Below are 21,915 nucleotides of genomic sequence, written 5' to 3'. Positions count from 1 at the left end.
AAGAAAAAAACAGTGTTAGGGCATGCCTCGAGGGAAGTGTTCAGTGCCTTGAACCTGTGGCCAATGGTTGAAAACATTTGCCATATGCCTGTATTGAGGGTTAGGTTCAGTGGCAACTCACAGAAACTCTAGAGATTTAGATTACCAAATTTACCTGTAAGATAGCATCTGAATTAAACATGCACACTGAGGTGTTGGTTTCAGAAACAATAAATGTTCTTGTTGGAAAATGAAAGAGGCTTTAGGGAAAATCTAGGTCCCAGAATGACCATCCTTATAGATGGATTTCCTATTTTTACTCTTGATTGAAGACAAGGGAAAACTCAAGACATCGCATCTTATATCAGGTTTGCATGTATGGCCTCAAACTGTAGAATTTAGAAGATCTTTGTTTATTTTCTCTATGCCCTTCTTGAACTGTGGCATAAAATAAATGCTGTAGTCACAGCTGCTGATAATTTTCCCTGAGCTACAATGTTGGTTACTCCTCTATGCGCTGAGACCTTGGAGTCCAGACAGTAGCCTTTGAACACGTTATTTTGGGGCTAAGCTGCTTTGGAAAGAGTCCAAACTAAATGGTTGCTAAATCTGTTCTGCAGTTCCAGCATGGTGGCATTCAATGCAGTGAGGATTACAGAATCTTGTTCTGCCCTAAGACTGAGGTTAATACGCAGCACGAAGTATCCTTCCAGACATACACACCTTTATCTTCAGGTACACTAGCTGGGGATGCAGGAAGCTGTGCCCAGCCTGGAGAAACCAATAGTGTAGTGGTAGGTACCTGCATAACAGTTCACGAGGCTGAAGGGAGGGTTTGTATTTGGAATAAACACAAGCAAATGCTGTGTCCTTGTGCTGCTTCTCCTTTTGAAGCTCATCAACCCCTCCATCATGGAACAGACCTAGTCCTCTCCTTTCTACATGGGTTCCCACGATCATGACCTTGATGTTTCTCCATCCCATGCCCAACATACTGGTTCCCACGACTGAGGAATGTCTACATCCCATCATCATCATAATGGCACACCTTCATCTCATTATTTTGTGATCCTGATGATACTCCCTGATCATGCCCACATTCTCACCTCTTCTCATTGCCTTCTCAATTCCTGAGCCTTCAGAAATATGACTTCTGTACCCGGCATTCCATGGTTGCAACTCCTGTTCATGAACCAGTGAACTTCTAATTAAAAAGCACTATAGGCACTTCTCTGTCTTTATCTAAGTGAAGGTTTATTTTTTTTTATTTTTTTTTTTTATAGCTTACGGATAGCTCTCTTCCATTTGAAATTATATCCACCCTGACATAAATTCCTCCTGATTCTCCTCCTGCTCCTCTGTGTACAGATAGTTGAATCAAATAACTCTTGAAAGGGAGAACATCAAATAAATAAAACCCAGCTTGTGTTGCTAGAAGCCTCATCTCTGAATGGTACTACTCATCCAAAATAGGTCATTCTCCATGGATGGTATAAAAATCGTTGCTATGTGCAGATGCAGTAGTTCAGTACTGCTCACATCACTATGATCAATTATCAGCATAATTGATAATATCATTAAATGGCATAATAACATTTAAAAAATACTTGTATGTGCAACTGATAGTGTTATTTAATAACTATGAAAAGTCTTTAATTATTTACTATAATACAGTAATGTGATTTTGTTCTTGGTACACTTTCACCACTATTCTAATAGAATTATTTTGGTTGTTTATATAGTACTGGGTAATTTGGGTAATGTTTAGTTACTTAGTAAGTGACTAGATAGTTAATTCCTTATAGAGACAGGAATCATGTCTTTATCTTGGCAAACCTTAAAGAGTCTTGGATGATAAGTTTTCAGTAAATTCTATTGAATTAAAATGTTAGGCAGCTTCTTAAATTCAAAGCAAGACTTAAAAGATCCTTTAACAGTAGTGAAGTCTCCATTAGTTTTATGATGTTCACGTAACACTGCAGTATTCATGGCCAACAATATCACATTACAGATTCTCTAATAACTAGGAGATACAAATCATAGTTGGATGTAGAATTAGTATGACAGGACTTGTGATTTTCTAGTTTATGTAACAGCTAAGTTGCATAATCATAGATTCAACAGCAGTATTTTCTCCAAGTCACAATATATTCCCAACTATCTTGGCAAGTAAATAAGACACACACATTTGAGTAGCAATGAATAAGAGAGCATATGAAAATCAAACATAGCTTATAAAAGAATTCAAGCTTCCAACCTATAACTGCATGTCCTTTGCACTGCATTGAAAAGATGCCATTTATTTCTGACTATGATTAATGGTTTCTTTTAGGCAGCCAACTTTCTTTGCCATTTAGCAAAGATTGTGTCCTAGGGTTTTGTCTTATTTCAATCCTAGTGTCATTTGTAAATCTGACAAATCGGATAACAAAATGTTGAATTTGAATTATAGTTTTGGTTTATTAGTGTGAATCTTGAAATATCTCTTATGCAACTGGGGACATATATGAATTTCATTGAAGGTTTATGGTTGTACATTCTGTACAAGTCCTGTAGTCAGGAAAGTGACAACGTAGATGGCTAGTAGTGACATGGAGCCTGATAGCCACATGATGCAAAGAATAAAAAAATGAATTAAAAGGCAATATATAAAGAATCATACCAAGCTGTGAATTGACCCCAGGGAGCAGGGCGCCTACTTCAATGTGCATGGCCAGTATTTATCATTTTTATACAGCATGCAAAAAAATCAAATGAAATGTCTTTGAATTATTTTGGTATGACAATAAATAAAAGGAGAAAGAGGAAAAGTAAGACGTCAATTGGTATTTTCTAAAAGAGCATGTTCATAGGTGTCAAAAATGAATAAAAGGGACATTGCCTTGCTTCCTATCAGAGACCAAGTCCCCGTAACAGAATAAATGAGGTATGGACATGTACATTAAGATAGCACTCAGAGCATCCTGGTACATACGTGTCAAACAGAAAACAAGGGAAAGAGTACTGGACTTGGAATGGGGCCTGAGGAGAATCCAGGTAAGTTCGAAAGACAAGTCACAGTCATGCCTTACAAAATGGAGCAATAGTTGGATCAGAATAATTTTAGAGTAATTAAATGCTCTTTTTCTTCCTCTTGGGGGAATTTTTTTTTCTTTTAGTTAAAAATGAATCCTGATTGCCACAGTATTTCATTTGGCAGGATATCAGGTAATTCATATTTCAAATATGATCACATCATCAGTTCCATCTGTTAATATTAACCGAGTATTCCATAATATTTGAAACTCTGACTTGTAGAAAATATACCTGAAAATGAAAATCGTTGAATCTGAGAGATTCATACCTATCAAACACCTGAATAAATGCCCTCTTATCCTGCAAGTATTGTGTATTCATTGTAAGTCTTCACTTTTAATCCACCGGCTTCTATACTCTTAACTTCAGGAACCAAGGGAGGAAGAAACCATAGTCAGCTGCCATACAATGAGTTCTTAAAGAGGACTGGCATATTTCTTGTGCTCTACCCAAGGAGAAAAAAAAATGACTGCCTACCAGGCTTTGATTCTAACCAGTTCTTATTTATTGGTGATTCATAGTTTCAAAGATGCTTCCTTTTTTCTTACACTACAATTGAAAACCAAAAAGCAAGATTTCAAAACAGTGTTGGCATGAAGAAACACTGCTGGTGTTGTGTCCCTAAGAGTGCCCCCAGCTTCCTTAAAGCAGTCACTACAATCTCTGACTCCCCTCCTGTCCTGTGCTGGTTGATGCAGAGAGATCTGGACCAATGACAGGACGCAGACCACTCCATTCCCTGGAAGGCTGTCTCCAGCTAATGAACACTCCTCCTTTTTCAGCAAGCTTGGATAAGTCTTCTCATCTGCAAGTTGCTGCTCCTCTTTTCCATGTCCCAGCCAGGCAAATTTAACACGTTTCATCGGGTCAATGCTGGAACCTGAGTACAGCTACCATTATAGTGCTCGAAACTAAGCTGCATGTGATTACTTAAATGTCATTCTGCTCTACTGGATTATGAGTTTAAATGTCTGGTGCTTCACCTACTAGCCGTTCAATTCACCCGCAGTCCACATCATCCCCCTGCTAAGAGACAAATCTTTAAATAATGCCTTCTCTCCCAGAAAGGCGGTGGGGGATTGGGGAAACAAATAATAATGGCTCCTCCATTCACAATAATGGGTTGTTAATACATACTGTTGCATTGTTTTTTTATGTCATCTTTTCCATAGCTGAACTCAAAAATGTCCTTACTACCTTGCTCAAGGGGAACATCAAAACAGTTCAAAATTAATTCTGTTCAGTGAGTAGAATTAACAAAAAGAATTTATGAAATTGTTATTGACGACAGGTGGTATTGAATTTGGTTTTTGCTTTATCTCGACAATTATGTAAAGCAATATAATGTTCTCCAGTAGGAGATTCTGAGAGCTTATTCAAGGCATGCATGGTGTTCTTCCTTTATTCAAGCAATAGTTTTAAAGGCGTATTGCCCCAAGTAAAGAAAGTGAAAACCACTCAGATTTTTAAATTTCTAAGCTTTCGTTGTATATCTGCAGCATAAAAATGCTGATGTAGACTCAGTGCCTGCATAGGTTATTACAGAGGAGCAAATGTATTTTTTAGTAACCCTTCTGGATTTCTTTCCCCACTAGGGTACTCAATACTTCAAGCTATTATGGAAAAAGCAGGACAACATGGTTGGCATGTCAGCGCCATCTGTGTGGAAAATTTTAATGATGTCAGCTATAGACAACTTCTAGAGGAACTTGACAGACGACAAGAGAAGAAATTTGTAATAGACTGTGAGATAGAGAGGCTTCAAAACATTTTAGAACAGGTAAGTCCTGGAATTTATATTATTAATACTCTAGACCTTCTACAAAAAGTTGACTTTTGATTTTTTTCCCATCAATATTTTCTCCAAACTATTTAGTCTGAAGTGCAGAGTTCAGGAGTTGTCATTCTAGGATTCATCTGCAAGACTAAGTCATAATCCTGTATCACCAAAGGCCATTTTGGTTCTTAGATCTCCGTGCAGCAAGGAGCACTGTTTCTCACACATGTTTAAGACCTACCATAGAAAGAACATTTGTGGATCACCCAGAGCTCTTGGCCTCATATTCATAAACATTAATTTTGCAGATTAATGCCTCTAGGATCTTAGAAATTTTAGTATCCGTGACTGCGTGCTTTTTCTAATCTTTAAAAAATAGCTACATGAGAACTAACAACATGAAATAGTGGGGCAGCCCAGGTGGCTCAACAGTTTACAGCTGCCTTTGGCCCAGGGCAATGATCCTGGAGTCCCGGGACTGAGTCCCGCATCGGGCTTCCTGCTTCTCCCTTTGCCTGTGTCTCTGCCTCTCACTCTCTCTGTGTCTCTCATGAATAAATAAATAAAATCTTTTAAAAAATGAAATAGTAAAGCAATTACATAAAAGAAAATTAAATGGCATATGGTATATAGATATCTTCTTCTAGATGTTTTAAGTGCCTTAGCACCACTGTGAAGATGGTTTTCAACTCTCTTCACAAATGAAGACTCCTTTAATAAACCTTTCAATAAATATTTGTTGATTTGATTTGAAGTAGACAGGAAAAGACAAAAATTGAGCTTTGTTATTGTGTTAAATGACAAGAAAATATCATCAACTAATGGTAACATTTGCCTTCCTCCTGACCCTACATCTTATAAGCCTCAACCTGTATTTGGCCAAAATTGCAGTGACTGAATGCCACCTAGTGGTTTCAGGAATGTTTGCTCCTGTTTACCTAAAATCAGTCACTCTGGCTGAGCCAATTTTGTGTCTTGAAATCTTTGTTGGTTACTTTGTCACATAAATTTGCATAATGGTATGATTTGGTGTGTAGTAGTAAAATTAGCAATTTGTAGATTTATTTATGACAATAACTTAAGTACTCAACTAGAAAAATCAAAACCAAAACATGTTTCAGAGATTCCTCCTGAATATCGAAAGGCCCCAAACAAGATGGATTCTAGTTTCCCTCCTCAACTATATCAGAATTTGTAAAAGTTAAAAGTAAAAAAGCGTGCGGTATTTCTTTTCAAGATCTGGTGAAGTTTGTACTGTAAGAGGAGATGACAGCATTACTTCTGTTAACTTTTCCTAGAAGAAGAAAAAAAAAACTAAATTGAAGAAATATGTTTATATTATATTGGAAGACATTAATAATAAAACTGTATGTCACTGAGGTTTATTCCTGAGGGACTCCAAAAAATCATTCAGGTTGTAGCTATGCAAAGTAAATGGAATTTTTAAGTGTGTATTTATGGAACCCAAGAATAAACTTTCTTACGTTCTTAAGCAAGACAGTTGAGCTCCCTGCTGCTCCCACCTGTGTTGAGAGTTTGAGTTGTTTGATGTGAACAACTGAAGCTTTGTAAATACCTCCTCATGAATCCCAAGAGCAGTCAATTTTAAGAACTACCTGGATTGCCAAGTTCCTGTCAGAGGGCAATAAAGGCTCAGAAAGACCCTCACTTAGCTCCTGTGCTTTAAAGCCTGTGTCTGGAGCAGGCAGTAGAGCACCTACAGCACACTGACCCATTTCAGAGGCTTAGCTGGTTTCTAAGAAGAAGCTCTGCAGGCCCCAGTGCTTTGGATAAACTCTTACAACAAGCCTTAAATAAATCTTGCTAAGGGAACAAGACATCTTTTTTTTGTCATCTCAAAAATATTGGTTTTATATTCTTTAGCCTTATTGAGAGATGACTAACATGCAACATGTGTAAGTTGAAGGAGACAGGATGGTAATTTGATACAATACACTAATGTATTGTGAAGTGTTTACCACAGCAGGGCTGACAAATGAACAATTCCAGCTCTTCACACGGTTATCATTTGGGAGGGGGGGGGCGTATTTAAGATCTACTCTCCTAACAACTTTCAGATATATAATACAGTATTATTAGCCATGGTCACTGTGCTATACAGTAGGTCCCCAGAACTTAGAAAATTTGAGTGTCTGCCTTTTCTGTTTCTCTTCTTGCTGAATTCTAAAAGGTTTCTTTTCTCTAGTGACTGCATAGTAGTAATGAGACTTTGTCCCTTTCTCATGCCTCTCAAGTATAAGCCGAGTCAATTGTACGTCTACTATATTATGAGAATGTAATATACTCTAAATTATCCTATAAAATTTTCCCCAGGAAAAGATGCTTTCAGATTCTGAACGTGATTTTCTTTTACTGCCTATACTGTAATTGCTTGTAACTTTAACCCAAATCATTTTTAATGTTTGTTGGTTTTACTCTTGACTCATCGAAACACAGGAGCTAATCCAAACTGTGTCAAGAGTTTCTTCATGTACTTTCATACCCTTGTATTTCTACATCCTCTATAATAAGTTAGATAATAGTGGGAAACAATTTCAGAGAATCAACCAATGCATTTTATAAAAAGTAAAATGCTAAATAATCTTGGTCAGAAAAATGCTTTTCAGAAGAAGTAGCCTTTTTTTTTTTCATAAAATGGTGAAGTAAATATGATGAAAATAATGGGATGTGTTAGTAGATTATAGAAAGATAAGCATACTTCATATTGGCATGTTGTCAATAAATACTTTGTTGCTATTTTAATTTGTATCATTTTTCAAAAACATAATGGAAATGGCTCACACTATTTTCTCTTAAAAATCTGTAAATGGATAACTGTGTTTAGAGAAGCACTTCATCTTTTGTACATGTTTTCACAATTATTTCTATGCCATATTAGTTCTTATAAATGCATTACAGTTTATTCTTTTAACATCTCTTTTCTTTAATCACTGCACAAAAGTTTATGAGATGTATCAGAATTTTCAAATTAATTAAAATTAGTTGTTTTAAGAATTTTACATTATCTTCCTAACTTAATTATAAATAGTCTAAGGCAATAGATCTCAAACAATACCAAGCTTAACAATCGCCTGGGGTGAGGTGTCAGCTTTGCTAAAAATGCAGAATTTTACCACTATCTTTAGATAGTTTGCTTGAAAAGGTTGGGCCTGGACCAAAACACTTCCATAAAAACAAAACAACTAGAAATCTGTGATAAGGACAATAAATCTAAGACATTTATTAAAGCTAAAGTCTTGTCTAAAAAGGGTGAATAAACTGTTTCATATCTATACTTTTAAATGTGCCCTTTATCTTTATTTAATTTTCTTGAGTTTCAGTGGATTTATTTTTTTTTAATATTTCAAGTTCTCATTTAAATTCTAGTTAGTTAACAGTATAATACTAGTTTCTGAGGTAGAATTTAGTTATTCATCACTTAGTATAACAACCAGTGCTCATCACAAATGCCTCCTTCATGCCCATCACTCCTCCAGCCCATCCTCCACCCACCTCCCTCCAGAAACCTTCAGTTTGTTCTCTATAGTTAAGAATCTGTTTTATGGTCTACCACCGTCTCTTTTTTTTCTCTGCCCTTTGTTCATCTGTTTTGTTTCTTAAATTCCACATATGAGTGAAGTCATATGGTATTTGTCTTTCTGTGACTGACTTCTTTCACTTAGCATACTACTCTCTAGTTCCATCCACATCATTACAAATGGCAAGATTTCATTCTTTTTATTGCTGAGTAATATTCCATTGTATATATAGACCATGTCTTCTTTATCGATTCATCCAATGAACACTTGGACTGAATCCATAGTTTGGCTATTGTAGATAATGCTCCTTTAAACATTGGGGCGCATGTATTCCTTTGAATCACCATTTTTGCATCCTTTGAGTAAGTACCCAGCAGTGCAATTGCTGGATTGTAGGGCAGCTCTATTTTTAACTTTTTGAGAAACTGCCATACTGTTTTCCAGAGTGACACCAGTTTTCATTCCCACCAACAGTGTATGAGGGTTCCCCTTTCTCCACATCCACACCAATACCTGTTGTTTCCTGTATTGTTAAATTTAACCATTCTGACAGGTGTGAGGTGGTATTTCATTTTTGATTTGTATTTCCCTGATAATGAGTGGTATTGAGCATCTTTTCATTTGTCTGTTGGCCATCTGTATGTTTTCTTTGGAAAAACATCTATTCATGTCTTCTCCCCACTTCTTAACTGGATTATTTGGTTTTTGCATGTTGAATTTAATAAGTTCTTTATGGATTTTGGATAATAATGCTTTATTAAGTATGTCATTTGCAGATAGCTTCTGCCATTTCATAAGCTTCCTTTTAGCCTTGTTGACTGTTCCCCTCACTGTGCAGAAGCTTTTTATCTTAAAGAAGTCCCAATAGTTCATTTTTGCTTTTGTTTCCTTTGCCTCTGTGTTGTCTCTAGTAAGAAGTTGTTACAGCTGAGGTCAAACAGGTTGCTGCCTGTGTTCTCCTCTAGGATTTCGATGGTTTCCGATCTCACAATTAGGTCTTTCATTCATTTTGAATATATTTTTGTGTTCGGTGTATGAAGTGGTCCAGTTTCATTCTTCTGCATGTCACTGTCCAGTTTTCCCAACACCATTTGTTGAGAGACTGTCTTTTTTCCATTAGATATTTTTCTTGCTTTGTTAAATATGAGTTGACCATAGAGTGAAAATCCATTTCTGGGTTCTCTCTTCTGTTCTATTGATATATGTGTCTGTTTTTGTGCCAGTGCCATACTGTCTTGATGACTACAGCTTTGGAACATAGCTTGAAGTCCTGGAATCATGATGTCTCCAGCTTTGGTTTTCTTTTTCAAGATTGCTTTGACTATTCAGGGTATTTAGTGGTTCTATACAAATATTAGGATTACTTGTTCTAACTCTGTGAAAAATGTGGTATTTTGATAGGAATTGCACTGAATGTGTAGATTGCTTTGAGTAGTATGAACATTTTAAAATTATTTGTCCCTCTGATCCACGAGCATGGAATGTTTCTCCATTTCTTTGTGTTCTCTTCAATTTCTTTCATAAGTTCTATAGCTTTCAGTGTACAGATCTCTTACTTCTTTAGTTATGTTTATTCCTAGGTATGGTTTTCGGTACAATTGTAAATGGGATTAATTCCTTGATGACACTTTCTGTTGCTTCATTATTGGTGTATAGAAATGCAACAGATTTCTGTACACTGATTTTGTATCCTGTGAGTTTACTGAATTTGTGTATCAGTTCTAGCAATTTTTTGGTGAGCCTTTTATGTTTTCTACATACAGTATCATGTCATCTGTGAATATTGAAGGTTTAACTTCTTTCTTGCCGATATGGATGCCTTTTATTTATTTTTGTTGTCTGATTTCTAAGGCTAAGACTTGCAGTGCTATGTCAAATAATAGTAGTGAGAGTGGACATCCCTATCCTGTTCCTGACCATAGAGGAAAATCTCAGTTTTTCCCCATTTAGGATGATATTAGTTTTTAGCTGTGGGTCTTTCTTATATGGCCTTCATGATGTTGAGGTATTTCCCTCTATCCCTCCTTTGTTTAGGGTATTTATCAAGAATATATGTTGTACTTTGTTGAATGCTTTTCCTGCATCTATTGAGAGGATCATATGGATCTTATCCTGTAGTTTATTACTGTGGTATATCACATTGATTGATTTGCAAATATTGAACCTCCTTGCAGACCAGAAATAAATCCCACTTGATCGTAGTGAATTTTAATGTTCTGTTGGATTCAATTTGCTAGTATCTTATTGAGAATTTTTTCATCTATGTTCATCGGGGATATTGGCCTGTAATTCTCTTTAGTAGAGTCTTTGGTTTTGGAGTCAAGGTAATACTGGCCTCAAAAAATGAGTTTGGAAGTTTTCCTTCCTTGGATTGCTGTTTAAAATAGTGGTTAGCCATATACTCATTCAAGTATCTCAAAACATCACTTTCATAACAACTATTTGAGAATGTAGTTTAAAATATATTGATTTTTCTACTCTAAATTTTACCCTAGGAAAAAAAACAGAAGAATTTATATAAATACTACCCACTGAGCCATTAAGGTAATAGAAATATAACAAAACTACAAGGTTAGATTTATTGTCATATTGTTTGTATGAAGCTGCAATAAGACAAGTTGCATTTTTGGCCTTGTAAATCCAATGGGCACTTTGGTCTGCTCATCTACAGAAAATAAATGATTAAAAAAAAAAAACCTAAAAGTACTTTTTGGAATATTTATTTAATTTGTGATCAATTATTGAAAGTGTCAATTTTTACTTTAATATGCCACATTAGACACTAGCATTATTCAACTTAGCTAGTTTTCTTCCTGTAACAACAATCAAGTATTTTATAGAATAGCTAAAAATAATATAGCTGGAATCAAAAGAATTGCTTTCATATCAAAATCAGTGCTTTATAGTGGGAGCCTTTCCATATATTATCTTATTTTCACACATATATCTGTTCATTTGAAATCCTGAACTCCATTATTTGCAAAGTCCTAAGAGACTCTAAGACCTTATCAATTGAACACTGAACTACCAGACTGAGTCATATGTTTAACCAGGTAGCAAAAAGGCAAAACAGACTTGATCTTAACTGTCTTCCTGGACTCAAAAATTACTTGAGCAGAATAGCACTTAAGGCTAATGGTTGTTCACATGTTTTACTCCACCACAAAAAAAAAAAAAAAAAAAAAAAGTCACATAGCTAGATTTCTGTGTTCCTATAGTCTGTGAAACCCTTCTCTTATAGACATTAGGGTGGCTTATACTCTCTTCTACCTCTTTCTTTGCTAAACTGACTTATATCCTACCCAAAAAGATTAATATTTTTACTTTTTAAGAAATGTATAAGAAATATTCAGTTGTTTATTTTTTAAAAGTAACCAGAATAATTTAATGCTTGTGATTCTATATCTCTTTATGCTGAATAAGGAAGATTATTAGGCTGAGATGATCGTAGAAAATCTTGATTGCTCTAAAACTCAGTAACGCTATTTTCAGTAAAGACTTCCTGATCAATGCATTTGATCCTGAAGCAGTATATAATTTTACACATGGGATACATCTTGAAAGAAAGCATAGAGTGAAACCTCCATCAAATGGTCCTTTCTGTACATTCATTCATTCTACAAATATTTATTCAGTGCCCACTCTAGGTGTGGCATCAGGCTCTGCTAAAGATAAAGTGATGAGCAAAACAGATGCATTGTCTGTCTGGTTAATAACTATTCTCTGGTTAACTAAGGTTTAAACCAAAAGCATTTGCTGAAATCCTACTCACATACATTCTTTCTTTTAGAAATAAAGTATGTAGAAAGTGATCAAGGATCTCGTAATGCTTCAGGGATTTTGTTAGGAGTGCCATGTCTTATTCAATAGATGACGGTGTCAGAGACATTCGGTAGAGAACTAGAATTCTACTGGCCCCAGAACACTCCATGGATGTATTTAAGGACCTAACCAAGTATTTATCAGGAGAAGATGACCAGGACTGATCTTACAGTATGAAATAGTTGTTTGACAAAAGAATTGAGAAATTGGCTCCCCAGTATCTCAAATTGCCTCTTTATCGCATACCTCAAACGTCATCAGTGTATCTTTAAGCAGTATTCCCCCTTTCACTATATAAAAGGGAAATTGAGGTTCCCATTAGACACAATGTGACTCCCAGATAATTGGCAAAGCCACTGACCTTCCCATACTGTTTGCAAATTAATCAGAAAAGTCTAAAAGCTATGATTGACCTCTCAGAGGTTTATTGCCTTGCAGGGGGAAGCCAATAATCCTGCCTCGGGGCACCATTAGTTGAAAAGAGGGAAATTTCTCACAAACAGAAATGTGGCCATTTGCACCTAAGTGTGAAAAGTGCACAAGGCCTCAGTTCAATTATGCTAAGTCCAGGGCTGCGTCTTTGGCTAATACCATGCAAGTGAGATGTCAGGTCCAGATAGGAGTTTTGGCAAATTGCCAAAATGTGTGGCAACAGATAATATCTGTTTATTTAGAATCTATGTTTATCTGTTTGTAGAAGTGTCTAACATAAACAACTGCACTAGGTCTAGAACTCTACCCACCTCTACTCATCAAAATACCAAAAAGAGCAAAAAGAGCCTGCCTCCGTCTGCCAGAACTGGTTGAATCGTTATCCAGAAAGAAAGTAGCATTTTATTTACTGGCTGATCACCGTAAGGTCATTATTTTTTTCCCATACTAAGACCAAAGAAGAAAAAAAAGATCCTCAAAAAACAAAAGTATACGAGACAAAGGAGACCAAAAAACCACCAAAAAAAAAGGAAAGCTAGCTTGTCATGAGGAGTGGTCACTACAGACGAGGTCTCATTATTGAAGATAATGGGTTTGATTATTTGAATTGCCTATAGAAGGATCAAGCTGCATGCATTCCGGCAGCAGTAGAGACAGGACCATCCTGAACTTGATTCCTAACACATTCATTCAACATCTATGTGCCAAACATCATCCAGACATGATGAGGCTGTACAAAAATGAGCAAAATGTGGTCCCTACTGGGAATGCTTACATGCAAGCTGGTAGCTCGTAAGTATGAATACATAGTGACCAGACAATTTTTGATGGCTTCAGAGTCAGAAATATTACAATATGTGTCAGAAACTCAGAAAATGTGTGACTAAGTAAAATCAAGACAGTCAGAAATTCTTCATGGGAAAACAGGCATTTCAATAGAAAATGCATTGTATTTTCCCAGGAACAGAAGAGAGGTAAGCATATTCCAGACAGAAACAACTACAAAGGCAAAGAGTTCTGGGAAAGCTCAGAAGGCAGAGACTCCTATGTGATAAAAATTGGGTAGAGAACAAAGGTAGAAATCCAAATGGCGCAGGAATCAAAGACAATGCTGTAAAGACTTGAGATAGCAGGAATATGGATTTCTTGTGTTACGTGAGTTTAACAATCTGTCTTTGTTGTGGGAATCTTATCCCCCCTCAGAGCAGGGTCTCTATTTACCATTTACGAATACATCCCCAGTGATATGAAAGGGAATCAAAAATAATTGTCGAATACATGAAAGTCTGAATGAGCTTCATTTGAAGACACAGGCAGGAGGTATCTCTTTTATGTGTTTAAAAGACTAGCAGCCACCAGCACTTGAAGTTTCTGGAGGTAAGCCCTCAATTACCTGAGGAGCTTTCTTGTCCAGAATACCTCACCCACTGAAGCCAGCAGGAAATCTGGGTTTTCTGGTGTTTGTTGTATTGGCTGAAAAAAAGCACAAGAGTTTCATTTCCATATATTAAAGTAACAATGAGTGAGACACAGTGGGAACAAATCAGGCACTCAGAGAAATTACTACAGCAGAGAAATCATATCAGCAATTTCCCACGCTGGAGCACTTGGCAGAGCTTGCTGCTTTGCTTCATGATAAAGCTGCCTTTGCATATCGAACTCTGCTCAGTCAGGGGCTGCAACAAAGTAAGGAAAACTTAAAAGATGGGAGGTGATGTCTAAAAAGGGGAATTCTACTTCTTTAATCTTACTTTTTAGCTGAATTGATTTGAAAGTACAAATCCCATTATAATGCCCTGGGTCTGTCGTTTTCATAGAAAACAGAAACACCTTTATAGATCTCGGGCTAGTGCAAAGGAAATTTGGCAGGAGTTGGACAGGGTCTCTAATTGTCTTTTAGCAACCATTACCATGGTTGCAAGTATTCCTCATTTTCTTATAAAGTAAAAAAAAATAAATAAATAAAAAAGGGAAAATAAAGAAAATAAAGGGCATAAGTTTTTTGAAGAGGAAGGAGAATGTGGTTGTCAGAATGCTAGTACTTTTGTCTTGGAAGAATTGTGAATTCCAGGCATTGACTGTGTTCAACTAAATATGTTTTAGTTGATGCTCCGAGAGTACTTCTTAGAGTAGTTTCCATTATTGTTGTTGACACAAACATTCAAAAACTCAGTTTCTTTCGAAAAAGGATAAAGGACAATCTGCTTGATAATTTTAGAGAAATAAGTTCGTTTTTCTAGCCTTAAATAGAAAGCAGCTGCATAGACTTATCTCTAAACCACGGTTTAGAGAAAGGCAAGTAATATTCCTCATTAAGTAGAAGATAGAGGATAACTTCATAATTTATTTCATTAGAATTTTGCATCTACTCTTCAGATATCTAAAAGGCAGTGAGATTAAGAAAAGGGAAGCAGAGCAGCCAACAATACCTTTGAGGACACTTTTCTGAGTTTTATAAACATAAGTATAACCACCCTTCATAAAATCAGGAGCATTTATAGTAAACAGGTCATAAAGTACACTACCTGCCAATGAATGAAGTGATGCATCTTTTTAATCACCATGATTTAGTTAGAAAAGTAACAGGACAAATCCATTCTTGATCCTCCTCGTGACTGTACACAACTTTCTTACTGGTCATCTAGATTTTCTCTGAAATCCTACAAAACTGGTGCCAAGTTTAAGATCAGATTGTGGAAGGAAATTAAAATGGTGTCGTTTTTATAAAAAAGAGAGAGAGAGAGAGAGAGAGACTAAAGTTCACATAATCACCAGTAAATGGAAGAAAGATCAAGATTGTACATAATGAATTTTTATTTTCCTTTTTTTTTCTAGTTTTTTTTCCCCGAGTCAGATATATCAAATGTTGGTTATGTTCTTCCAATTCCAAGCTTATATTGCCTTTTTACTTGCCCTATGTCTTTTCTTTTACAATCACAAAATCGATACAGGAAACATATTTTTTAAATTCTATTCTTATAATTAATTTTGTGGTTACCTTTGCTGATTGTCATAATGTAAATTTGAAGGTCAAATATTTAAAGATACTATAGTGATGTGCTAGTATAAATATCTTTCAGGTAACACAAAAGAAACTAATTTTCTTGTCTCTGCCCACCCCACCTTACGATTTTCCTCCCTTACACATATACACAATGTTCACCCATTTGCTCATTTATTCAACCAACATTTATTCCAGACCTACCAATTTCCAGGCGCTATATATAAAGTTAAATCAATTGCGATTCATCCCTTGAAGGAATTTCAAATGTAAAGGAAAACGGAGGAATGCAAGCAAATAATGTAACACAATGCCGAAAGGTATAATAAAGACTAAAGCACATTGCTGAAAGATGAGTCAGCATTCTGCAGGAAGAAACTCTGGGACAGGGCATTCAAGACAGATGGCAGTGGGAGAGCAGAGTGCTGGGATGGAGCCACATGTCCAGGAAAGCAAATGCCTATGTTGGAACATCAAGTACAGGGGAAATGAGAAGATGCTCAGGGCAAACTGAAGGCTGATTACAAAGGCCCCATAGGTTCTACTAAGCAGTTTTATATTCCTCATAGCATTTCGATGCCATTGGGTGTTTTTAGACATGATCTGATCGATTCATGTTTTAGAATGATTAATTCTCGCGACAACATAGAGGGTTAGACTCAAAGGGGAAGATTGCTGGCTAAGTAGTGTGCCAAGGGAGCAGTGGTTCTTAATCTTTATTTTTCGTGTTTCATGTATACCAGGATTGAACTTCATCTGTTGGACATCTACATGACAAATATTTATAATTATTGAGGGCCCCCTAAAGTCTTGCTCCATGGAGTCTATATTTTAGTGAGACAGCCACACGATAAATGAGTAAATATGTAATGCCAAGTAGTAATAATGAGAAATTCTTAAATGTATTTATTAATATCTACTTTGTCAAGCACCATGATATGCACTCAGTTTAGAGATTCATAGTCACTGTTAACTTTCGTTAAGATTTTGAACTTACAAATTGAACACCAATAAAAAATAAATTTATTATTTAAAAAAAAGATTTTGAATGTAACTGATCTGACTGGTTTTTTTTTTTTTTAAGGGAAATTTCCATTGGCGAGTTTAACAAGTATTGTTAGTTGTAGATAATAGTCTTTGTAGAAATAAAATACCTATATAGTGAGCTTGCTATGCACATACAACATACTGACACCAAAAAGAATCTCGTTTATTAGGGAAAGCCATATTTTTCCTGCTTTTTCTCTCTTAGTTATGACCTTTCATTTGCTAGTCTTTTAAATTAATTTCTGAGTTAGTCACTTGAACAAAGGTAAAGACTTTGCATTAAAAATTTTTTCCAAAAAAAAATAAATAAATAAAAAGTTTTTCCTTGTTTATTAAGATAGGATCTCTGCTTACATCTTTATTATCCTCACTCTGAATCCACTTCATAGGAACAAACGTGTGGTTCTTCAGCACCACTATGCTGTTTGGAGTACAACAAAACAATTAAGCTCAGCTGCCAAGAAAACATTCTCCTGAAACAAAAATAAAGAGAGTGATTCTGGGGTCATGCATCTTCTATATTTAGCTGACCACAATTCTATCCATTGAGTAGAATTACCAACAGGCAAATTTTAGAACTCAGGACCGAAAAGTTACCAGCTGTTATTAAATAGCAAGGTGCTGCCACAAAAAAATATGGGCAGAACATATCTTCAGTGTGCCTCAGATGGTTTAGTTGACTTATTGCGGGTAAAGATGATCAACATTGAAGAGAACTAAGAAAATGCCACTAAAGCAACTAAAGTGTGAAATGTATATGAAAGTTAAGGAAAGCAGTGAGCACAAAGTAACGCTGTAGGAAAGATGTCCTTAAACAACCTTTTAAAACTGTTCTCTAGAGCTGCATACTCTATCTGGCACTTGGGATTTTAGTGTACATTAGCATATTAAAGTCTCTAAACATTCCTATAGCAAAGCAACCTCAAACCTTATTTATCCTGACATTCCCTGCAAAAGTGGCCTTTCTCTCTCTCTCTCTCTCTCTCTCTCTCTCTCTCTCTCTCTCTCCAGTCATGGAAAAATACGGAAAAATAAAATGTTCCCAAGAAAATAAAGGAATTTTTGAATTAAGAAAGATAAGTGAGGAATGAACATTCAGGTGATAATATTTCAAATAAATATGATAAGGAAAAGAAATATAAAATCAAGAGCATAGTGGTAGGAACATGGTATATTAACAGGAGCCCCCAGAACCAGTGGCTCATACAGTTCCTTACCCAGGAAAGTCACAGAATCAGAGATACTCAGGTTGGCTGGATCTTAGAGGTCATCCATCCCATAAACAGTACCTTCACATGGTGTTTATGCAAGCCATGTTCAAACATAGTTGACCTATAATTCAAATATCTCCTCATAATGACCTATCCCTTTGAAACATATGACAATATGTGATGTTTGAAAATAACTTTTATTCCCATCACCACCAACCCCATCAGCCCCCTCAAGTTTTCTTTGTAACCCATGAATAGATGTTTATCCATTGATGACATGTCCAGTTAGGGACATGTAATATTCTGATTAACCAAAAGTTAACCATCTATGGAATTTGTATTTTCAAAGAGAACACTCTATAATGTGCTTAAAGCTGTACTGTACATAGTTGAACCTGTAACTGATCACTTTAAGTTTGTCATATAAATAGAATTATCTACTGGATTGAGTTGGATTTACATTAAAGGTGGGCTGTATACCTGAACTGTCATTTGAGATACACACCTGGTAAAGTACAAGCTATACAAAACTGAATCCAAGTTATTCAAGCTTTCCTGCTAAGTAGCTTTATTATGCATATAAGAAGAACTTGCGGACCTAAATTTGGATGTGTTTTTACCTGATAGCTCTCCATCTGTGTGGCCACGTCCCAGTCTGCTGCAGAATGGGAGTAGGAAAACCTTGCATATACAATGTTATTCAAACAAGCAATATGTTCAGACAGGAGATTATTTGAAGAAAGGAACTTTTGTTTTGTTATGAGAAAGCTGGTTTTTCTCATCAATACATTTAGCATTCATCAACTATCTAATATGATAAAGAATGTCGTTGTCATAAATATCTGTGATTCATTTTGCTCTTATGAAAAATGTATAAAAGTTGGCCCCAAATAAGTCATTTTTATGATTGCTAAGTTCCTCAGGAAAGCAACGGGGTAGAGAAAAAAAAAATTATAGTCAAAACATCCGGGCTGGAGTCCTAGCCTCATTACTTAATGACTGTACTTAGTGAACATGTTTGTTTATGAAAGCAAAGGATTACCCCCCTGCACCTACATCTCATTAGCAGTATTTTTTATATTGCTTCACACAAAATATCTTCTTTAATTAAAGAAGAGCATGGTGCTCACTGGTTCCTTCAAGCTATTATGTGCATTTCACATTCCTAATCACAAATTCCATAGAATCTTCTGTGCCTCTTTGCAAATATGTTCAATCACTAAATTCAAATGCTATTAAATCAGAATGGATCTCTGCTAAGAGATGGTCACTGTCAGCATGATGAGAATCATAATATTCAGGCTCTGTGGACATAGAAATTTGGAACTGCCATAATAGAGAAGGATACACTCTACAACATGCTTTTCTATAGCTCTTGGAAGTTTCCATGATGAGATGAGGTGTCCTGAAGCAGGAAATAAACACCTGCATTTCAACACTTAGTTTTTACTCATTGTTCTATAATACCATTCAAATCATATCACTTAAAGGGCCATCTGTGTGGAGAGGTACATATAAAGCAATCTACAATCTTCATAGATTCTGAACGGATGAAACCAAAGGTTTGTTGTTGGTTTTTGTTTTGTTTTGTTTTGTTTTGTTTCGTTAGCATTTGGAATATAGTCAAGGAAAGAAACTAGTACTAAGAACAGGTGTCCTTAAGGTATATAAAGACAGTATGAAGAGGAAAATAGTATGTCAGGAATAAAAAGAAGGTATCAAATAAAGACACTGTTTCATTTCTATTTCTCTATATAAGAGATTAAACCTTTTCCAAATTAAAGCATGGCATTTTATGCAACTTGAGTCCCTGACTATACACAGAGATTAGGGACTTTTTTACCCTTATTAATTTTACTGCCACATTGCTCATTTCTTTTTTTTTTTTTTTTAATTTGGAGACTGTCTTAGTTTGGTTTTCCCAGAAGCAAACCTTAAGACACAGATTTATGTATAATCCATCGGTTTATGAGACGAAGAACATACTGAAAGAGCATTGGAGAAATGCAGTCAATTAAAGGTGCATTTATCCTGAAAATGACCATGTGGGTGACCGAAGCTTAATCTCATTTGAAATTAATGTAAATTACTAGAAGATTATTGTAAATGTCATTTGAAATTAGTGTAAATAGAACACACATATCAGAATCCTCCCTCTGGCAAGGGTGTTAGAATATTTATGCACCAGGGCTGCAGGAAAGGAGGGCGTCTATTCCAGGCACTTCTGACCTTGCCCCCCCTGCCCTCCCCACTGAGAGCAAAGTGAGGGACCAGGGAGACCAGGAAGTCATGAAAATCCTGGTGCCAGCAGGTACAGCAGTAGACACTGAAATGGTAAGAGGAAAAGCATGGGTGGGCAGCCAGTAGCATCTGTGACAGCCACTGGCCATACAGACAAAGGACTTTAGATCTGAGAAGGGCTCTACCCCATCTTTTACTGGAAGTCAGTCAGCCCCTGCTGGCAGCTGCTACCGAGAGATCAGATCATTATTTTGAGAGGCAGCCATCCCTTTATGGGCAACATTCTTCCACTCCTTTTTCCCTAAAAGTGAATTTGTCCTAATTAGAAATTTTTATTATTTCTGACATCCTCAAGTACAGATGAACAAAAACACATTTGTATACATGTGCATGTATTTGCCCCTTAATCCTAAAACATTTGATGAGAGTTCTAGTTCCCTGTCCCTCACCTCATCTCTTCTCACACTAAATAGCCTTAGTTCTTTTTGTTCTAGGGTTCTTTATTTTCTTCTCTCCCTCTGTGAGTCACACCCCAGAAGTAAAAGTCCTCTTTTCTTACAGGGTCATAACTCTCCAGTGCATTTGCAAAAGCCTTTTGCCTTATGTTTTTCTTTTGGTGAAACTGAGGTAAACTAAATCAGCTAAAGCTTTTGATTTTATCTATAATAAAATATTTTGAAGCATCCTGACGATCAACATGCAAGGGACATCTGGGGGTTTGGGATTTCTATGGAAACAAAGGACTAGAGAGAGTGACAGTAAGTCTCCAACATTTACCAGGCATCCTGTCCATAACACCACCAACTATACTGTAGTGCTTTGCTCATGTCGTGGAATTCTTTGGAACATGATAACAGCTGGGAGAGGAATTTCCAGCTGAGTTATCAAATCAGAGAAAAGGAAAACCAAAATCATTCATACTCAGGTGTGCTGTTGCAGGTCTCCAGCTCGGAGACTATTCACTACAATGATCATAGCTTCGTAATAGTAGTTCAAGGTGATACACAGCAACCCTCATCTAGAAAGACCCCTGAATGCTTTATAAACCATCGATATATAAAGGATTCACATAAAATTAGATTGAGGGCTAAAGGCCAAACTCTCGTCATTTACAAGTCTCAAATGGATGTTAATATACTAGTGTTGGTGGTGTTGATATGCTAACTTCTTTATTCATCCACTCCATCAATATTTATTTAACATCTGTCTGTCTTTCAAATTACCTTGTTCTCCCAACCAAATGATACCACATCTTAAAATCCATGGCACTCCCTTTAGTCTGTCTGCATCTTAGTCATTTCTGCCTGAGGCTTATCCCCTTAAGAGATTAATTAAACACTCTTATCCCAACAGCACCGATTTACTTAGGTTTATATGCCTTGAATCTCCTTACCCTAAACTTATACATAGGACACATTTATTGAACTAAATTTATTTAAAGGTGGGGTCAAGGTAGAAAAGTGTCCTGGATTCATTCTTCCCTAATTTTAATAAATGAATAAAGATTTAGAAGTCACAGTCATAAAGACTATGCCATAATTCATTAAAACAATGCAGTGACTTCATCGGGCATTTACCCTATTAATATACATGGGTCTGATTTTAAAATTGAATCATTTGACCAGCACCATAGATACTTCTAAGCAAATGTCTGTCTCCTAAAAAACAAACAAGAAAAAATAATCAAAGGAATCAATTAGTCCCATTTTTTTTTTAGGTTTTTTAAATTTATTTATTCATAGAGACACAGAGAGAGAGAGGCAGAGAGGCAGAGACACAGGCAGAGGGAGA

At 36.1% G+C, this 21,915-nt stretch overlaps 1 protein-coding gene across 8 annotated transcripts in view; it reads left to right on the top strand.

The window, feature by feature from the left end:
* The window catches only part of GRIA4 (glutamate ionotropic receptor AMPA type subunit 4), a 368,417-nt gene that overhangs the window by 251,289 nt on the left and 95,213 nt on the right, over positions 1 to 21,915 (top strand). For all 8 annotated transcript variants that reach the window (XM_041770488.1, XM_041770490.1, XM_041770487.1 and 5 more), the window contains one exon: positions 4,650 to 4,834. In XM_041770488.1, coding sequence (XP_041626422.1) covers positions 4,650 to 4,834 — 185 coding nt within the window. The remainder of the gene's footprint in view (positions 1 to 4,649; positions 4,835 to 21,915) is intronic.

This window comes from Vulpes lagopus, chromosome 10 (assembly GCF_018345385.1).
Source record: "Vulpes lagopus strain Blue_001 chromosome 10, ASM1834538v1, whole genome shotgun sequence".
NCBI lineage: Eukaryota > Metazoa > Chordata > Mammalia > Carnivora > Canidae > Vulpes > Vulpes lagopus.
This window is presented reverse-complemented; position numbering and strand designations above follow the sequence as displayed.